Source organism: Vigna umbellata, chromosome 10 (genome assembly GCF_029865625.1).
Source record: "Vigna umbellata cultivar VRB3 chromosome 10, Vumbellata_1.0, whole genome shotgun sequence".
Lineage (NCBI taxonomy): Eukaryota > Viridiplantae > Streptophyta > Magnoliopsida > Fabales > Fabaceae > Vigna > Vigna umbellata.
In genome coordinates, this window is record NC_142174.1 from 18,973,770 (window position 1) to 18,996,011 (window position 22,242).

A 22,242-nucleotide genomic window follows, 5' to 3' on the forward strand; every position below is an offset into this window, starting at 1 on the left:
TAAAACAAAGTAAAATTACCATGGACCATGATTAGGTCATTGTTAATCTAATTTTTTTTCAAAAGTTATAAATAAAAATTTAAAATTAAAAGTATATAATTTTGTATTTACTATATATTAATTATTATAAAAGTCAAACATTGATTTTAGAATCGAAATTCTTTATGTGGGTAATCTTTTATAACAAAGTGAAGAACAAAAAGAAATAGACAAAAGTTTAAATACATAACTTAAAAAATTTATATTCAATTTCACAAACTGAAATATTTAGTAAAAAAAAATGTAAAACGAATAATACAATAAACTTTGGCGTTTTCAACATGTTTAATTTTTGCAAGTGGCAATGGCTTGATGTATAACTCATTATTATTTAACAGAGAGAAGAAGTGGTTGGGAGTTATATGTGTTGATATATGTCGAGCATATCATTCATCACTTTGGTCAATCTCTTATCCTAATAGCTTGTGTTGTGGAATAATCTGAACCAATCAATACTGAAAACTTACATTTTAATTAATATTTATTAAATTTATTTTTTTTGTCATATTATAACTTTTAATTCGTCTCTCAATAATTCATGTTATTTACCTGTCTCTCTTTTTCTTTTTTTAACTATATTCTCAAATTTAATTCTCTAATTTCAGTTTCCCTATTTTATTAAATTTCAATTTTTTATCCAAAGCATTTTTATTTTTTTTAAAAAAAGTGGTTAAATGGTTAATTGTCCATGTTTTCACGACTTAAATCATATAATTAATTATGGCATGACATTGAGTTAATGACTTGATAATCAATATTAATAATATTAATGAAGAGTTCTACTTTTTGTTCTGTAATATTGAATACGTGTTTTTTTTATTTTTTTAATTATGATATTTTAATCTTTCAATAAGATTAACGATTAATAAATAATAGAAGGTTGAGAATTTTAATTGTCATAACTTTTCCTTTCAAGTTAATTTTTTTTTTTAAAAAAGGCAGTTACTATTGTATTGTTATTATCATTATTTATGATAATAAAATGATTATTACTATTATAATTATAGAATTAAATATAAATAATTTTTATAATTTTATTGTAAATAAGATAATTTTATAATTAAAAAATTGATTAAATTTAAAAAAAATAGTTAAATTCAAAGAAATAATTACTTAAAGATACCATTAATAAAATAATTATTTTAATTAAAAAATCATTTAAAGAAATAAAAAATTAAAAAACAAATATCAACACAAAAAAGTTCTCCATTATATATAATTTTCTTAAAAGTACATTCATAATTCAATTATGAACTTTTACAACTTATAAAGTTTTTTTATATATATTTAACAATATATAAATTCCGATAAATTATTTCAAGAAATATTTAAACTTTTCACTGTATTTTTTCTCCCATAAAATTATAAATATTACATTCATCAAACGATCACTTTCAAACATAACTTTCTTCCTTCTCCTTCCTTTTCTTAGTTTTTGTTTTTCCAAACTATTTTTTCATATTTCATACATACTCTTAGCTCTCTTCTTAAATGCACTTTATACACAAAAGTATTGGATGACTTTCTTTTCAAGAAACGTCATAGGTGAATTTTCAGTCTTATCTTATAACAGATACTATAATTTTTTTAAAACTCAAAACACGAATGCAATATACTAATATACAAAGAACAAATACAAGAGATAAGAGAACATGAATTACAAACCAACTAGCAATTAAAATACTAGTGAATACATTAAATTTATTTTTCTTTATTCGAACAATCTTTTTTACTAAACTTTTAGAATTTCGCATTAGTCCATAAAAAATTTGATATCCGATATTTTTATATTTTTTCTTCGATTATAAAAGCGTTAATAAAAGATAACGATATAAAAATATGAATGGAACAAAATGAGCTGTTTTTTTTAAAGTGAGATTGAGTTTTATAAACATGATAAGAGAGAGTAATAAATGAGTAAGAGATTTTGAAACACACACGAGGCAAGAAGTTGATTGCAATATGATTCTTGTTGGGTGTTATAGATACACGTATGAATTGTGCAGTTAATGTTTGAACCTTTTACGTATCTCTCTTCACAGCCACATTTGTTCACTTATCCTCTGCATTTATTAAACCTACTGAATATTTGGTTGCAAAACAAGTGTGGGAAGAAGATCAAAAGGAAACACATGAAGACATTTTCTCCTGAGAAATATATGCATATGAAGATGTTTCTTAAGGCATCTCAAAGATATGGATATTACTTTGTTCAACTCTTGTTTTCTGCCAACAACTATACTGCTCAATATTTATTCACCTCTGCAATCACCCATATCTCCATGTCTCCCTCTTCTTTCGTCTGTCTGTGTATATACATATATATACATATATATTGTTTTTGTTGGACATTTTTTCCTTCAAGGGGTGTGGTAGATGCATGGTTGGTGTCAAATTAATCATGTTTGTTGTTGTTGATACATATCACATAAAAATGATAAATTTTGAAGATTTTTTAAGTTCATCTTCGTTTTGTTCAACACTATATATATTTCAATAATATAAAGATTTCCATTTAGGTTCATATTTTTTTTTTAATTTTATGTTTAATTAATCATTATTTTAAATTAAAATAACTATATTTCTATTTTTACCCTTCAAATAATCATTAATTTAAATTTAATTATGATTTAAATTAAAATCATTATTTTATCATTTTATTAATATAGATTAAAAACGATTGTACGAATATATACCTATGGTTCATTCGTTAATTTGTAGAGTGCATTTTTATGTCACATCCCGTGCATTTAAGATTTAATGAAAATTCCAACAATTATATATTTAATTTATATTTATTTATAATTTTCTTTATAAACTTTTAATATAAGATCAACTTAATTAATATCTAATTTTGTTAAATTTAATTACTTGTTTATTTAGGATTGGACGTATACTTTTTTGTTTTCGATTAATGAGGTTATTTTTGTTTTTATCGTATAACATCATCCAATTAGAAGTTTGAAAACTGGAACTGAACGTCCAAATTAATAATAACGGGAGGTTGATTTTTTTAAGAAAAATTCTGCATTTATATGATTTAGATGTGTTTTTCAGAAAGATTTTTCATTATGTTTACCGTGAATATACAATTTCTTGAAATAACTTTATTAAAGAAATTTCATTTTTTCATTAAATTTATCGTTGTGCGAATGATCCAGGTTTTAGTTCACTCTTTTTTTTTAGTCTTAAGTTGATTTAAATGAATTGTTGAGTGTAATATGAAGTATGTTTAAGTTTGTCTTACATTACATAATTGATTATTGTCACGAGTTATGTTATAAAGTGAAAGTAAGTGATTTTAAAGTATGGTTGATGGACGTAATTCCATGATCCTCACGGAGAAGTTACATGGTGGTGGCCTATGTTGTGATCCAAAGTGAATTCTCTTATAGAGATTCAAGTATTTTGAGGGTTATCCTGAAACTCCAATGGTTTTTCATTCTCAAGTAGAGAGGATTGATTCATGTCGTGAGGAGTAGCAGGAGGTCTTAGTCTTGGGGGCTTCCAGTATGCTTCAAGGCGTGGTACAGACTAACCTCGTGAGTGTGGTAGGGTGAAACCCATTGGTAATGACTTTGCAAAGAAGTAGAAGCCACCATGAGTGTACAACCCGCCATAGCTCGACAATCATTCTAAGTCCGGACAATCAAAGTTAGTGTGATGTCATGTATGAAGAGTTTATGTGATGTGAATGAATATGCATGATTGTATGAAACTTAGTAATTGAATGTATGATTAATCTTTGTTTAAATTAGCTCACCCTGTTGTGTGCTTGTATTTTGTATGTTTTGATATTTCTTTCTTCTGCAATGACCATCCTATGGGTGTGAGCAGAGGGAGATGAGGTATCTCTGGATCAGGCGTTGGACGGAGGTGATGATACTGAGTGATCAGTTTTAGTTTAATCTTGTAGATGTTTTGAGTATCCTAATATATATATATATATATATATATATATATGGGGTTTGCTAACGCGCGTACGCCTGTTTTTCAGTTGGTACATTTTAGCAATGTGTACCGGGTTTTAGTAGACAAAAATATCCTTATATACCATGGATTCTAAGTTATAAGGGTAAGGGTATTTTAATAATTTTCATTCTCAAAACTAAAAAAAAAAAAAAGAAACCCCCAAACCCTTACTCACCTCTCTCATTCCTCTCAACCCTTTCTCTTTCATCTTTCTCACTCCAATTTTCTCTGTCATCCCTACTTAGCCCCAATTGAAAAAATCAAAAACACCCTACTGTAGCCCTAATTGAAAAAATCAGAAACACTTGTCATTAAACAATCTTACAAAAAAATGATTTTATAATGAATTTTGATCTTATAATTTTTGTCTTATCTAATTTTATCCAATTTTCACAAGCATAAAGGAATTGGTAATTGACCTGGAAAAAATCAGAACTACTTGTTGTTAAACAATTTCTTACAAAAAATGATTTTATAATGAGTTTTTATTTTATAATTTTTGTCTTATCTAATTTTATCTAATTTTCACAAGCATAATGACATCCGAAAGAATTGGTAATTGGCCTGGAGGGTTTTTTTAGAGATGATGATTCAACATATGCAGATGATGAAATTAGAGAAATTAGTAAAGATGGTGAAATTGAAGAGATCTTGAATGAACCTTTGCCTCAAGAAGGTGAAGATGTCAATGACTCAACTCTTTAGAAAAACAAATTGTTTAAAGGCAAGCAAGTGTTTCTGATTTTTTCAATTGGGGCTACAGCAGGAATGACAGAGAGAAAAGGTTGGAGTGAGAGAGATGAAAGAGAAAGGATTGAGAGGAATGAGAGATGTGAGTAAGGGTTTGGGGGGTTTCTTTTTTTTTTTTTTAAGTTTTGAGAATGAAAATTATTAAAATACACTTAACCTTAAAACTTAGAATCCATGATATATAAGGGTATTTTTGTCTACTAAAATCCGGTACACATTGCTAAAATGTACCAACTGAAAAACACGCGTACGCGCGTTAGCAAACCCCTGTACGCAAACCCCTATATATATATATATGTATATATATATACATGTACATACATATACATGTACATACATATACATGTACATACATATACATGTACATACATATACATGTACATACATATACATGTACATACATATACATGTACATACATATACATGTACATACATATACATGTACATACATATACATGTACATACATATACATGTACATACATATACATGTACATACATATACATGTACATACATATACATGTACATACATATACATGTACATACATATACATGTATATACATATATATATATATAAAGTTCTAGATTTATACTTGTTTTTGGTTAACTGTAAAGGAAATACTTTATATCATAAGTTGGATAATTGTTCTATCTTATCATGTATGTGATAACTCTCTTCTATGGTTTATACTATATTTTGGAATGTTACAAGATTAAGTTTTTTTTATATTTTTATTTAATTAATTATATAAATGCTACTTATGTTCTTTAAATATATCTATAAGAGTTAAAAGAAAATAGTGAAAATAATTTGTTCAATGAGCTAAATCATTTCCATGGAAAATCATGAAAGAAGAAACTACCTTTAATTACCGTTTTCACAAAAACTTTCTTTAATTTTTTATTTTAAAAAAGTGAAAATTCACATCAATAATTTGTTCAATAAGCTAAATCATTTGGAAAATTCACACCAACATGTTATGTCACTCTTTTTTTAAAGCCTTAAAGGTATATTTAAAGAACATAATTAACATTTATATTACTAATTAAATAAAAATATAAACAAACTTAATCTTGTTAAAAAGATTTAATAAAAATATCAATTTTAATAAAAATATTTGTTAAGATTTATATACAAATTAAATTTTGTTTGAATTTGGAGAGAGACAAAATTGTTTAATTTTTAAAATTAAGACTAAATTGAGACAAAATAAAAATAGAAGGACCAAATTGAGACAAAATAAAAATACAAGGACCAAATTGAGACTAATACAATGACACGTGGCACTGTCAGTGCCATGTCATACTATCATTGCCACGTGGCATAATATCAATTTGACATGTGACAGTTTTATTTTAAAAAATTAAAAATAAATAAAAATTCAAAAAATAAATTCAAAAATTCAAAAAACCATGAACTGACACGTGACACCTCTTTTAACGGTGTTAGTACGGAACTAACGACAAAGACTTAAGTGCTTTAATTTTTTGAAAATAGGGACCTAATTGAGCAAAAAAATAAATGAGAACCTATTTGAGACTTCTCAACAAAATTAGGGACCTCGAAAATGATTAAACCAATAGTGAATGTTAAGCATAACTCAATCTTACAAAATTAGTTTATAAGATAATGTATGGATTCACTTATTTTTTATATACTAGTTTTATTTTTAGTCGATGAAAAGTCTCTAATACACTTATCAAAACATATACATATTAAGTGTAAGATAAGACATATATGAGTGGTTTTCTTAACTTCCTTTCATCGTCATCTCTTAATTGCTTAAATAATAGAAGATGATAAATAATGTGAATGTAGAGAGATATTCTTGTGCATGGCCCTCAAATATGGATGATTCAATGGTTTTTTTAAGGGTTAAATATGTTTTTAGTCCCTCAAGTATCATGTTATTTTGGGTTTCATCCCTCTTGTTCATTTTCATCCTTTTACATAGGAAACTCGAATTTTTAGTCCTAAAAAAACAACAACGTTAGATTTTCTCTGAGGTGGCTAACGGTGTGCCACGTCTGATGCCAACAACTTCCATGTTAAGTGTGTGTCACGTATCTATTTTTTTCTGAAATCAAATTAGGAGTTTTTTTACTTGAAAAGAATTAGGGTTCTCTCAGCAGATGTGGGAGTTGTTGCAACTGATGATGCTCGATGTTCTGCAATTAGTGTTTCATTGATTAAGCATGGTGGACATGTTGTGGATGCTGCAGTGGTGGTTGCTTTATGCATTGGTGTTGTTCTCTCAACATCAAGTGGCATAGGGGGTGGGGTGGCAGTTTCACGGTTATTCGGATCCACAAAACAATATTGGCTTTACTACTTGGAAGTGTTGAATTATAACAGTTCATTTTCATCCATGGAAATCCACAATAGTAGAATCACGGGTATTGGAACATGTTTGCTCCTCCTCCATCTTCCTCAACCTCACCAACTCTTTTCCTTTTCCTTCGGCCTCAACATCCTTAATTTCTTTCCCAAATCCTCCACGCTATAAGTTTTCAAGAACCCCGCTGAAAACATGGTCGTCACTCCGTACCCGCTTTTCTCATCTCTTTCCCGAAAATGGCCTGTAGTAAGGCGTTTGTGCCGCCGATAATCCCACCTTGCGACAGCGAGGTTTGGGCACTAGACAAGTTTCGCAGGCTCTCGCTGAGGGAGGACGATTCCCCTATACGTTATGGTGCCGGTAGATTTTCTAGAACGAGAATTGTTGTTGTTGGAACGAGAATTGTTGTTGCTCTCGCCATGGATTTCAAAAATACATAAAAGATCCCAACTTCGTTTGATTGAAAATAAGGAAAGAACCCTAATTTTTCAAGAAACACCTATTATGATTTCAAAAAAGAAATTTAACATCGTGGTAGACACTTAACATAGAAGCTAACATCAGACGTGACACACCGTTAGTCACCTCAAAGAAAATATAACGATGCTGCTTTTGGAGGACTAAAAATTTGAGTTTCCTAAGTGAGAGGATGAAAATGAACAAACCTTTCGAAGAGGGACGAAATCCAAAATAGCATAATACTTGAGGGAATAAAAACATATTTAACTCTTTTTTTAATAGAGATTCCACGTTTGAGAAAAAGAAGAATATTTCAAAAAAAGAAATTATAAGAAAAAATAAGGAAAGGGGGTGCTTTTAGAAATAAAGATAGGTGTAAAGATCAAATACTATTTCACAAATTCTTTCTCTTAATGTCGGACTGGTTCCTTCGTCTTGAAGAACTATTGGTTTATTGTTATATTAGGCCTAGAAATTTGTCAGCTAAGATAGTTAATTGCTATTGGAGAGGTGTAGGGAGAACAATGTAGTGGTGTAGGGAGAAGCAATCCAAAATGTTAATAAACTATTGAGAAGGATTTTCGTCCTTTTCAGCTGCGTTACACATGGGCTTGGGTTGGTTTGATTATTTTTCCGGCTCTGACCCACTTTTGGAAATTAGATATTTAAAATAAGAGTGTTACTTCCTCCACCACCCCATCTTCTTCCTCCACTTCCCCAATTATTTTTAAATTTCAATCTTACCCTTTTTACTTTTATCTTTACCTATTTTACTTTTTATTTTTTAAAACCCTAATCCCCTTTCACTTTCACTCTTTCTATTAGAGGCAAGCCCCCGCCCCACACCCGCACTTTCACTTTCTCTTTTTCTTTTCAATTTTCACATCTGTTAATACATAATCTAATTAATCCCTACAACCTTCTTCGCCAATAGTGTCACGAGTCCCCTTCACCTTCTTTACGTCACCACCATATATCACATCCTATGACTTTGAATATTAGAACTAGTTTATTGAATCTACACCACATTCAGAAATCCTCACATTCACATACGTTGATGAACTACCTACCACATGAAATTTGTTGTTCAAACTATCAACTTCTTTACATTACTTTTGAAAAAATATGTCAAAAGTGATCAAACCATACACAATATAACGTAACTAAGCTTTCGAGAACAAAGAATGAAGAAAAGGCAGAAATGAAGAATGGTGTTAATGGATGTGAAAACTGAAAAGAAAGAGAGAAAGTGAAAGTGGGGTGGGGGCTTGCCTATGAGAGAAAGAGTGAAAGTGAAAGGGGATTAAGATTTTAAAAAATAAAAAGTAAAATAGGTAAAAGTAAAAGTAAAAAGGGTAAGATTGAAATTTAGAAAAAATGAGAGGGAGAAAATGTGATGGCGGAGGGAGTAACACTCTTAAAATAAACGCCTATAACTTCAACCATTTCTAAATTAAAATAAACATTCTAGATTTGTTTTTTTTTGCATAATCATATAAAGTAAATATTAAATTCTCTTAAAAACTGTTATATCTAAAATGCACATTAAGCTTCTATTATCAGATGAAGAGTTAGATTTTGTTCTCCATTTAGGTTTAAACTTAATTACATTCAAAGTTTAATGCTTTATTAACCCTAAACATCAATTAAGTCTTGAACGTAAAAATGTGTTAAGCCATCCAATTTTTCTCAAGCCCAACATGGGCTATAGAAGTTTTGTAGATCGTGCAATGCTCCCAAAATGCATGGCTTCAAATTATTATTTTTATTCAATTTAAGCTTTTAAGTGTACTATGCATACCCAATCCCCAAAAAAACATTTAAACAATTTAACTTATATTTGTCATTTCTTGCAATTATTCCCGAATTTAAAAATTACTGAAATTTTCCTTTATTCATTAGGATCACCTCCTAAGAAACTTTTCCATTCATCTTATATTTATTATTTTATTCTTCATTTTTTTACAAATATAAATTTTTAGTGTCTATATTATCTTAAATGTAATTTTTAAAATAGTGGATGAAATGTCAAAAGATATTTTCTCTATTTAAGAAGAGTAAAAGTTGTTTACGTGGTTAAGTTTTTTAAAAATATTTGTATATAATTGACCCTATTTGCAAAAATAGGTAAATACTAAGGAAGAAAACCACAATTTTTTTTTATTTAAAAGTAGATCATAATTTAATAAAATAAAAAAATGATTTGTATGGAAACATGTATACAACGTATACTTATTATAGATTTACTTATTAAAGATAAAATAGAATTATAAATAAATTTAAAACTCATTTTACAAACTATAAAATTGAATTAAATTTAAGATCAACCTCTTTATATAATATCATATTTTTCTTATAATATTTATTATTTATTTAATCCATAGTATCATTCACTTAATATCATATTATTTTAATAATATTTATTATTCATTTACGTTATAATGTGATTGTCAAACCACTATAAATCTATCTATAAATGTTTAATTTTATATTCAAAATACAAACATTATCTTACAAAACCTTATAAATTAATTTTATAAAATTAAATTATACTTAAAAAATTCATGTCCCAAAAATCCCATGAGTAATTAAATTGATTTTGATATTCACATTAACTAACACTATAGCAGAAAAGATAAAGATCGAAAGGAAAAACGAAAGCAATCAATGTAAACATCCGATTTGATCCTATATGTCTGATAGGATTTATGTGAGCTAGAATTGAATACTAAAACGAAAAATGTCACTTTGGAGTCTGATAATTAAAATCAACTATGTTAACAATTTCTTTTAATAAATAATTTTTTAATAATAAATTGTTAAAAACATTTTTCGATTAAAAAATGTTGTGAAAGCAGAATAAGTAATATAGTAAAGTGGTGGTGGCGTTTGTACTATGTGTGGGCTTGTGACCCAAATTGAATCATAAGTATTGTTTGGTGGGTACCAAATAAACGAAGAGATCAAATATATGTTAGTTTATTATTGTTGAGTCATTCAAATATGAATCTAAAAAGGGATTGTCATATTATATCAAAATCATAATCTCGGACTAAGAAGCTATCTCCTTTCCAAATGACTCAGTCGGAGTGGTCCACTACAACGCCTTCACAACATTTTATATAAATGTTATTCTAAATAATTTTTCCCACTATCTTTTTTATCCATCATTAGATTTCTTTTATCACAAAATTATTCTTTTCTTATCGATTTGGGATGTCTGATAGTGATAGTGTGTGGTTAGATCGATTTTTTTTTTATGTATGGTTATGAATGTCAATAAAAAGAAATTAATCTGTAAAACGGAGAATGTAAAAGTACCCTTTATTTTGGGATAATTATTAGATACTCTCGAGTTGTGTCAATAGTTTTGACCAATTTCATGTCAAATTATAATCCCATTTTTTACTTTAAGAAATAAATCGATAACATCGAATTGTATGATGGAGGAAGATGAGAAAAATGTTATAGTTCATTAAATGAATTCTTATTTTGTACTGAAAAGAGACCAATGGTATAAAAGTACGTAATAGATATGATGTGATGAAAAAAATTTAAAGAAATAAAGTGTAAAAACATAAGAAAATTTTTAATTTTTTTTTCATTCAGTAACGATATAGATGAACTAAACTCTCAACTATATTCAATATAATATTATAAGACAATAAATTGTTTTAGGAGAAGAAAATTATAAATGTGAACTAATCTGATGAAAGTAATTAAAATACCTAAAGTGAAAAAATACAAGAAGAACTAAACTCTCAACTATATAGATATAATATTATAAGACAATAAATTGTTTTAGGAGAAGAAAATTATAAATGTGAACTAATCTGATGAAAGTAATTAAAATACCTAAAGTGAAAAAATACAAGAAGAATCTAAAGAGTTTTTCAAAAGAATTTAACAACAGTGAAACTTCAACTAAACTCGCAAAATTTAACATTACTTTCTATTTAAACTTCTAAGATAATCCCTTTTTGAATCTTTTTCTTTTATAAATATACAAATTTTTAATTCATATATAATGTAAAGGTTAGACTCACGTTCATTTTTATTATATATATATATATATATATATATATATATATATATTACAATAACCATTCAAATATCATAAGAAAAAGATGAGATCTAAAGTTGGATTAGACACATGAAACTAATCTAACCCAACAAAATCTATAATGAAAACATGAAACATCATACATTATTCAAAGCACTCCCAAATAACATATCACAAACTTTAAAGCTGTAACATCCATAATTCATCAAAGTAAAAAAAAAAAATGAGAAAGGAGGGAAGAAATTAAGAAGGCACATTCAATCCCTATCTTGAAGTTGAATTTAAAGACATAATCCTGAATTAAGTCATGGTGGTGGAGTTTCATGTCCCACACCAGGGCTATGCCCTGGACTTGTAGGACGAAAGGCATCACCACTCTTTTCATCGTTTATGGCATACCAAGAACGAAGGGACGGAGGTTGAGGACTCCTCAACAAGACTCTAGGAAGATCTGGTGGTGGATGAAGGTTTTGCAGCCTTGATGCATGCACTGACACACCAAAGTTATGTTGCAGGAGAACAATAAGGAAGACAAGAGATGTTAAAAACATGGTTTTCTCTGCCATGAAGTTCAATGAAAGAAAGTGAATTAACACTGGCCACTCTACTGATCGATGGCTGTGGTCTGTGAGAGCTAGGGCTATTTAACATGACTGCTACGGTCCCACGTGCATTCATGATGTTCAAGAAGCCTTCAAGATGAACATAAAATAAGTGTTTGATGCAAATGGTGATACCCTTTTAAATATTCATGAAATTGCATTAATAGAAAGAAGTAAACATTGGAATCTTTTCCAGATGAAGCAAGTCCAGACTGCATTCTTGACTACTCTCGTACATTTTTTCTCACCACCATTCATTACAACTATAATAAATTGAAGGGCATTGATCGTGATTAGACAACACTATCAATGTATATATAGCTGCCATTAATTATATATAATATATAATATATATATATATATATATATATATATATATATATATATATATATATATATATATATATATATATATTATATTGATCTGGAAGGATTTTTCTGCAATATATATATACATTGAGGTTATTAAGTTTTATAAGGAAAATGCTTCTTCCACTAAGTATATGATCAGAATTTGGTGGATGCAGACATATCCTCCATTGAGTGTCTGATATGATTCTCCATTGTCACTTTAACTCGGGTAACCGCTCCATTTTTTATTCATGAGACTTACTCAATTCGGAGAAGATCAAAATCAATAATTACATCTATATATGGAATTTATTATGAAAGTATTGTTAAATAAATATTGTCAAATGCTGAAGCAAAACTGTGTTATTGGGTAGGTAACATTTATTTTAGTAGAATAAAACTATTAAAATAAAAAATTATATAGATGATAACTTACAAGAAATTACAGACTATCAATGGAGAAGATCTTAGAGAACAAAATTATATCGATGTTACTGCTTCACTCTCAACCTCACGCTGAAATGACTAAAAAGACGTCCTTTCTAAGCTTACACTATTTAAGGGTATCACGCAAAAGAAAAAAACAAAGACAAAAACAAGGATAAGCTAGATACAAAAATAATTCATAATATATCTAAACATTTTAAACATTCTACACATGATAAATATCACACAAAACCAATCAAACACCTTATGCATGACAATACTTTGATTTGACTATCCAGATTAGAATGAATATCGAAGGTATGACAGTTCGTACACTTGTTGTGGTTATACAGCTGGCCCATCCCAAGCTACCACACAAGTGTTAGTCCGTTATCACTTGCCTTAGGCTAAGGTAAAACCCTTAGACAAGGATCTCTTGTTATTCTCACCACATGCCTCACCCCTCTCTACTTGAGAATAGGTGACCATTAGAATGTCAGGATGAACTCCAAGACTAAGCTTCCCATATTCATACTTAAATACTTGAAACAACCTCTTAGAAGTTCCTCATTGGAACTCTCTTCCATACCTTTGAAACCATTAAGATTACTTCACATTCATATAGTATACCAATACATGAGACTACTGATCATATATTAAAGAAATAGAAACACCCTTATAAGTCATCAAAAATCACACAATAACACAATTTTCTTCATAGCAACTTGATACTCACACTAAGCAAGGAAAACAGCCATGAAACCCTCACCAACAACACCGAAAGGTTCCAAAACCTCCAAAATGACCTAAAGAACGTCCAAAACTGATGTTTGAAATCCCGAAAACCCCCAAAGCAGGTGTAGTGGTGCTTAGCGCCCTGGCCACTGGAAATGGACGCTCAACGCCCAGTTTGAGCTTTCAAGCGCTATCATAAAAACTCTACACTTTTGAATCCCTTCACACACTCATCCCACAACTTTGAATGGTTCTTTTAAGACTTTATAAACATTGAAACTTTGAATGGTTCTTAAGATCTTATAAACATTGAAATACCTCTAGAAACACCACTTTAACTCAAATTGAACACTTGAAACCAAATCACTCCTCTAAGCTATCCAAACTCCGTTCTACTTCTTCCAACACCTATATCAGCATACTAACATCATGGACAAGTCATAATACACTAAAGAATACACCCTAACACCTCAATTTTCTCCATCTTTACTACTTTCATTTCCCAATAGTTGAAACCCCCAAAAAGTACTAAAAGTAACTAAGAAATAACCCTTTTCTAGAACTAACTCTTCCACACCAGATTTTACTGATTTAGATGCCTAGACAAGTCACAAGTAATCTATTAACAGACCTCGAACTTCTCAATACAGTTTATACCCCTCTTATAAAATTCTCACTACTCAAAACCCTCATTTTTACACTAAAAATCTCGTGAAACTTCCACAAAGCACTACTCCTTTGTACCAAAATAGATTTCAATCCACCAACACCTTTAACAAGTCTCAAATCACTTCATAACAGCCATATGACAGTGGTTTTCTCAACTCAACCCCTATTTCTCAAACTCACCCATCAAAAACCTCTCTTTTTACCTTAAAACTCAAGAATTTGGTTAATCTTCACTCCAACCACTTTGAATTCAATATTAAGGATCAATACGCTTCATTATACATAATCATAACAACATTATCATTACAAACACAACATATCAAACATTTCAATCCCCATGTAATCATTAATCATCATTTAAACAACATGAATATTATTACAAACCTAAAATTTCACTCAAATCAAATTATCATACATGCAACCACTAAATTTACACAAATAACATGATAGAAAAACAAACACTAGCTTCCCTTACCTTACACTGAAGCTACCAAGCTCTAAGAACGAACACCCTTTGTTTCATGCACAAGCAACTCTAAAAACACCTACAAATCACCAAATTGTGATAGGAAAGAGTCATTAAGACCACAAATTAACAAAGAACCAAGAAATGAGGACTAATGATACATTCTTATATGCGTCAAGGTTTCCTAAGCATGATCATAAATAGAGAACGAAAAGAAAAATAGTTAGAAATTTACTTGCTCTAAACGAAGTACTAACCAGTTAGAAATAAAGATTACTCATCTATGATCTCACAAGAACTTCCTCTTCAAACAGATGATCGAGAAGTTATAATTTGTAGAGATAAGACATAGAACTCTAGAAAAGTGAGTTATAGAAAAATGGTACATTTAAAATAGTGAAACTGGTTTATAACAAAACTTTTATAAATAAACCATTTAATATTAAAATTACTGAGTCTCATTATTTTTAAACTACCACCACTTTTAGAATATCATTTTCTATAATTTTACAGTGTCAAATGTGACTAAAACTTTCACATCATTATTCAATTCATTCTAGCGAGTCTAAGAAAAAAAAGAATAATCCAACAACATTACTTTCTTTTACTTGATATCAGTAAAGGTGAAATCTAACAATAATCTCATGTTTTTCACTAGAGACTAGGTTATTTTAGTTTAACCGTATAGTAATATGAAGTGTTAGATTTTGATCAATAATTTTAAAAAATGAAATTAATATGCTTAAAATTTATAAATATTATCATATCTTAATTAACAATTTTGAAAAAAATATAATTATTAGAAGGAAAACACACCACTAGTGCAGAAAGGGCTTTAAACGTCTGTTATTTTGGCCTTTTGACGTCCGACATGCACCCGACGTCTTTGTGGGTGACGTAAACCAAACGTCTGTTGTGCAAGGTCGGACGTCTATATAGACGTCTGTTCCGACACAACAGACGTCTATATAGACGTCCGTTTGTGTCGGAACTGACGTCTATATGGCTGAACGGGTTATTTAGGGTTACGGGGTTTGGACATCTGTTTGTGCACTGTCAGACGTCTAAGGGTCACTCAATGAAAATTATAATAACACGTCAAAAACATGCATACACAAAACGCTATCAAAAAATTATTAACGAAGAAACTAACCTGAAGAGCAGATTCAAAATGAAAATGGAGGGAAATGGAGGAGTGCACAACCTAAAACGTAGGCCAAAAAACGCCGCCCAAGAACACGAAACAAACTACACCAAAACGCACCGAAAACAATTTTTAATCGGTCCAAATGAAAGATATTTCATCACTGAACAATTTAATCGGAATAAAAGTAAGATTAAATGGTCCAAAACAGATAAAAACCAACCTGGAAATGCAAGGCGCAGAGGGAACTCTCACGGAAGCACGTAACTCCTCGTGGGTTCGCGTTTTGGTATATATGTCCTTCTTTTAAACGCCTTTTAAACGTCCGTTCTTGAGGGGGCCGAACGTCTATAATATTATAAACGTTTGACCCCCTCCAGGACGGACGTTCAAAAGGCTGAAGCAATCAACTCTTCAACTCCCCCCGTCAGCCTTTTGAACGTCCGTTCTGGAGGGGGCCGGACGTCTACAATATTATATACGTCTGTCCCCCTCCAGAACAAACGTTCAATAGGCTGAAGCAATCAACTCTTCAACCCCCCGTCAGTGTAACATCCCAATATCTCACGCTGGATAATTCATAATTTATATATTGTAACATTACATTTACGGTAATATCCCGTAATCTCACACTTATAAATTCATAGTTAGTATATGTCTACACATGTTTTAAACTCAGATTTCAATTATAAACTCATAAATATAATTCGAATTCTTCTAACTTATTCTTCTGTCTCTCTCTTCATTGGCACTGGATCAGACGACATTCCTTCATCTGCTCCCGTATAACGAATTATACGATCATCGCACATACCCAAACAAAACAAACACAAACAAGTAGGGTGAGCTAACATGCAACAAATCATTTATAAAACATGTATAATTACCTTGATATAAACATCATATAATAATTATGTTCGACACCCTCATACCACAATTCCTATTAGATACTCGTCTCACAATACCCAATAGACACCCCAATACCCAATAGACACTCATCCGGATGATACGTTGATGAGCGGTCACGGGAGGTTATGCACTTGTAATGACTTCTACTTCTTTTTACAAATACACTTCCAAAATACTTCATACCATTCACAAGGTTAATCCCCTCACTATGTCCAAAACCGGCACATAGACCAGGACCTCCTGCTCCTCTCACCACATAATTCATCCCTCTCTACTTGAGACTAGATGATTATTAGAGTATCAGGATAACCTCCAACTACGGGACCCTCAACATCAACATATACACAAATACCATAATATTACTGAATCTCTCCACGAGACTCATGCCATACTCATATTCCTCAACTCACATTATACCCCTACAAAATCTCCCCATAATACTCATAACATGTTCAGATGCATAAATTCAAATGCAATATAATAAAATACAATCATCGCATAAATCACACAAACTCAATATATTGCATAATAATTTAACAGTACTCAATCTGTTCAATAGGATTTAAGTTAAAAACTTGTCGAGTAGACTTCCAGGAAAGAGAGGTGCGTCACAATGGACAACTTAAGTACCAAGTCTTTCCTTAGCCAAAGTGTTCCTCAACTAGTTTTTAACAAATTTCTTATTTACAGATTCAAAACAACAGCATATAATATTTATACCGGATTTCAACATAGATAAACATACAGTAAACATTAACAATATTCACACAGAATTTCAATATATGAATAGTAATAAAATAATACTAAATCATAATATAAAAGCATAGAACTATTAAATCATAAAAAAACATAGAAAGGTTAGCTCCCCTACCTCTATTCTAGACGTCTCTTGCTCTGAATTTATTTCTCCGAAACCTTTCAGAACCTCTACCCTTCTTGCAACTAAAAATTTCTCTCTAACTTTCTCTCACTTGATTTCTCTTCTCTTGGTGCAAAATACCCTTCCCTCCCATGGCTATTTATAGTAAAAAAAATTTACTATTCATTAATATTTTAATATTATTTATTATTTTAATATTATTTAAAAATAATATTTCAATCCTTTTCTCACCAAATCTGATCCTAATTTCTACCTACTACTTTCTTCCATGCTAAGGAATCCAAATGCTGAAAATTTATTTTTACTATTCACTTTTTACTATTTACTATTTACTTTTTACTATTCAATTAAAAAAAAATTTACTAAATAAGTTTACCAAAAATTTGCACCTCTCCTTCTAAAATTACTATAATTTTATATCCAAAATTTACATTTTTCTATCCATTAAAATTATTATTACTAATAAAATACTAAAATTTACCATAATTATTTTTCATGGATCTTACATTCTCCCCAACAACAAAAATTTTCGTCCCCGAAAATTCTATACTTCAAGAAAATAGTTGAGGGTATAATTGTTTCATATCTTCTTCTAATTCCCATGTAGAGTCACCTGTCCTTTTATCCCAAACTACCCTGACTAAATTAATCGTTTTTCCTCTAAGTTCCTTTGTTTTAGTATCTTCTATACAAACAGGTTGTACTTCTACTGAGAGGTCCTCTCGGATTTGAATCTCCTCTATTTCTATAATGTGGGAAGGGTCAGGTACATACTTTCTTAGTTGGGAGACATGAAAAACTGAATGAAGATTGGCCAACTGAGGGGGTAGCGCAATCTCGTAAGCGACTGACCCAATTCGTCTCAAAATTTGGTATGGACCAATGAACTTAGGAGAAAGTTTCCTGGAGCGAAGTGCTCTTCCAACACCCGTGGTTGAAGTTACTCGCAGAAAAACATGGTCCCCAGTCGCAAACTCTAACGGTCTCCTCCTTTGATCTGCATACGATTTTTGTCTACTCTGAGAAGCCTTCATTCTTTCCCGTATCAATTTTACTTTGTTGGTGGTTTGTTGTAGTAGCTCAGGTCCTATTAAAACTGATTCACCATCTTGATACCAGCACAACGGAGTTTGACATCGTCTGCCATACAGAGCCTCATAAGGTGCCATACCTATGCTTGCTTGGAAACTGTTGTTATAGGTAAATTCCACAAGAGGAAGTATTTCATCCCAACTACCAAGATGATCTAATACACAAGTTCTCAACAGATCTTCTAATGACTGGATAGTCCTTTCAGATTGTCCATCAGTTTGGGGATGATATGCGGAACTCATTCGCAATTTGCTGCCCATAGCTTCCTGTAGGGTTTGCCAGAATCTAGAAGTAAATCTTGGGTCTCTGTCTGACACAATGCTAGAAGGTATACCGTGCAACCTCACTATTTCCTTTATGTACAATTGTGCCAGCTTAGTCATTGACATTCTCAGATTTATTGCCAAGAAGTGAGCACTTTTTGTCAATCGATCAATGATGACCCAGATGGCATCATTACCCTTCATTGTTCGTGGTAAATGGGTAACAAAATCCATAGCAATGCTATCCCATTTCCACTCTGGTATGTTTAATTGTTGTAGCATTCCTCCAGGCCTTTGGTGTTCCACTTTTGCCTTTTGGCAAGTCAAACAAGCTGCTACAAACTGTGCTACTTCCTTCTTCATTCTTGGCCACCAAAAGGACTCCTTAAGATCTTGATACATTTTAGTCATGCCGGGATGCATGCTAAAACGACTCTTGTGTCCTTCTTCAAGGATTAATCTTTTTATTTCTGCATTGTCTGGTACACATATTCTACTTCTAAATTTTAATACTCCATCAAGTCCTAACCTAAACTCTTTAGTTGATTCTGTTTTGATCATTTCTGCTATCTCTTTCAGGTTAGGATCCACCAATTGTTTTTCTTTGATTAAAGTTAGAAAGTCGCTAGATATAGTCAAAGTACTACATCTAATGAAATCTACTTCATATTCCATATGAGTCAAGATAATGAAACACAGAGATCCATCTTTTACTTCCTTCAACACTTGTTGTAATGACAACAACTCCGCTTCTTCAGGATCAGAGAAAATCAACTCCTTCTTGTTACAGTCTATAAGGATACGATTGGTAGATAACCAATCCATTCCTAAGATTACATCTAAACCTTGTAGAGGTAAAGATATAAGATGTACTTTGAACCTACGTCCTTCTACAATGATTGGACATTGAGGACACATCCTCGATGTTTTTATCAATTTGGAGGCCGGTGTAGATACTATAAGATCATACTGCAGCTCTTTTACAGGTAGGTTCAACTCTTGAATAAGAGTTTCAGACAAAAAGGAGTGTGTCGCTCCAGAATCAAACAATACATTCAAGTCTTTACCAGCTATATTACAACATCCAATGATGAGAGTACCTGATTTGGCAGCTTCTGCTCCCGTTAAGGCATAGACTCTCCCAGTCGCTTGTGGTCTATTGTCAGTCCTTCCCTGTTGAGGCGGTTGTTGAGGTTGAGTTGTTCCTCTTCTGTTAGAGGGACAATCTCTAGCAAAATGTCCTTCAGCTCCGCAAAGAAAACATTTGTTGCGCAGATTAACTTGTGGACAGACGCTTTTCAGATGAGGTCCTCCGCAGACGAAACATTGGATTATTCTCTGTTGGTGTTGTTGCTGATGAGGATTCCTCTGAGGTTGTGGTCTATCATAAGGTCGATTCCTTACATGTTGTTCAACTCGTGACCCAGATGGTCCTCCTACCCTTGGTAACTTCTGAACTTCAACCTCACTTATTAACCTTTCCACAGCTTTGGCATGTTCTACTAAAGCAGCAAACTCCTTAATAGCTAAAGGATTCACAGCTAGTTGAATGTTTGCTCTCAATCCATTTTTGAATTTCCTGCACCTCCATTCTTCATTTGACGGTTGGGTGTAGAAACGAACCAAGTGTTTGAACCTGTCTGCATATTCAGCTACGGATTTGTTGCCTTGTACCAGCTGCAAGAACTCCACCTCTTTCAAATGTCTCACACTGTCCGGAAAGTACTCAGCGTAAAATTTACTCTTAAAAATTTCCCAAGTTATAATCTCACCACTTTCCTCTAATACCAGCTTTGTGTTGTTCCACCAGTGTACTGCTTCCCCAGATAGCTGATACTCAGAGTATGCCAACCTAGTTTCGGGTGGACACCTCTTTGCTTCAAAAATCTTTTCCAAGTTCCTTATCCAGAGATCAGCCTCGTCCGGGCTCGTTTTCCCATTAAAAATAGCTGGACGATGTTGCAGAAAATTTTCTAAGGTCCATTCCTGAACTCTCTGAGGTTGAGCTTCCACACGGGTGCCATTCTCGGCTAGTTGTCTTAAGGTTTCCGCATGTTGTCTTTGGCTTGCTTCAGAATTTAGTCTGGCCGCTTCTAACTGTTGTAGGGCCGTTGTGTGTTGTTGCATTAAAGCAGCTCCCTGTTGTTGAAGAGCGGATGCGATAGATTCTAAAGCCCTTGCAAGGCTAGGTACCTCAGGGGTTTCACGATTGGGTTGTCTACGAGCCATTTCTCTCTGTTCATACAGAGAATTATTGTTATTATAATTTATAATATGAGTTTGTAGGATTAATCCACAACTCTTAGGTCGTCTTAAGGACGAACCGCTCTGATACCATTAATGTAACATCCCAATATCTCACGCTGGATAATTCATAATTTATATATTGTAACATTACATTTACGGTAATATCCCGTAATCTCACACTTATAAATTCATAGTTATATATGTCTACACATGTTTTAAACTCAGATTTCAATTATAAACTCATAAATATAATTCGAATTCTTCTAACTTATTCTTCTGTCTCTCTCTTCATTGGCACTGGATCAGACGACATTCCTTCATCTGCTCCCGTATAACGAATTATACGATCATCGCACATACCCAAACAAAACAAACACAAACAAGTAGGGTGAGCTAACATGCAACAAATCATTTATAAAACATGTATAATTACCTTGATATAAACATCATATAATAATTATGTTCGACACCCTCATACCACAATTCCTATTAGATACTCGTCTCACAATACCCAATAGACACCCCAATACCCAATAGACACTCATCCGGATGATACGTTGATGAGCGGTCACGGGAGGTTATGCACTTGTAATGACTTCTACTTCTTTTTACAAATACACTTCCAAAATACTTCATACCATTCACAAGGTTAATCCCCTCACTATGTCCAAAACCGGCACATAGACCAGGACCTCCTGCTCCTCTCACCACATAATTCATCCCTCTCTACTTGAGACTAGATGATTATTAGAGTATCAGGATAACCTCCAACTACGGGACCCTCAACATCAACATATACACAAATACCATAATATTACTGAATCTCTCCACGAGAC

At 31.5% G+C, this 22,242-nt stretch overlaps 2 protein-coding genes across 2 annotated transcripts; both read right to left on the reverse strand.

Moving 5' to 3' along the window:
* Nucleotides 1-18,355: 18,355 nt before the first annotated feature.
* On the reverse strand, nucleotides 18,356-18,838 carry LOC148192092 (uncharacterized). Its single transcript, XM_088100488.1, has one exon. It carries the CDS (start codon nucleotides 18,836-18,838, stop codon nucleotides 18,356-18,358), a length of 483 nt encoding a protein of 160 aa, XP_087956614.1.
* A 56-nt stretch (nucleotides 18,839-18,894) lies between these two features.
* On the reverse strand, nucleotides 18,895-21,388 carry LOC148192093 (uncharacterized). Its single transcript, XM_088100001.1, has 3 exons — nucleotides 19,673-21,388; nucleotides 19,042-19,543; nucleotides 18,895-18,944 (listed from the first exon to the last, which is right to left on the reverse strand). Exons 1-3 carry the CDS (start codon nucleotides 21,386-21,388, stop codon nucleotides 18,895-18,897), a joined length of 2,268 nt encoding a protein of 755 aa, XP_087956127.1.
* Nucleotides 21,389-22,242: the final 854 nt, after the last annotated feature.

Excerpts from the sequence above, each read along its gene's own strand:
- LOC148192093 (XM_088100001.1), bottom strand. The coding sequence starts at position 21,388 with ATGGCTCGTAGACAACCCAATCGTGAAACCCCTGAGGTACCTAGCCTT. Across the intron at positions 19,544-19,672 it reads TTAGGTTAGGACTTGATGGA|GAGTCCTTTTGGTGGCCAAG; the intron begins GTATTAAAATTT and ends CAAGATCTTAAG. Across the intron at positions 18,945-19,041 it reads TTGTGTATTAGATCATCTTG|ACGATGTCAAACTCCGTTGT; the intron begins GTAGTTGGGATG and ends TCTGTATGGCAG.
- LOC148192092 (XM_088100488.1), bottom strand. The coding sequence starts at position 18,838 with ATGAAGGCTTCTCAGAGTAGACAAAAATCGTATGCAGATCAAAGGAGG.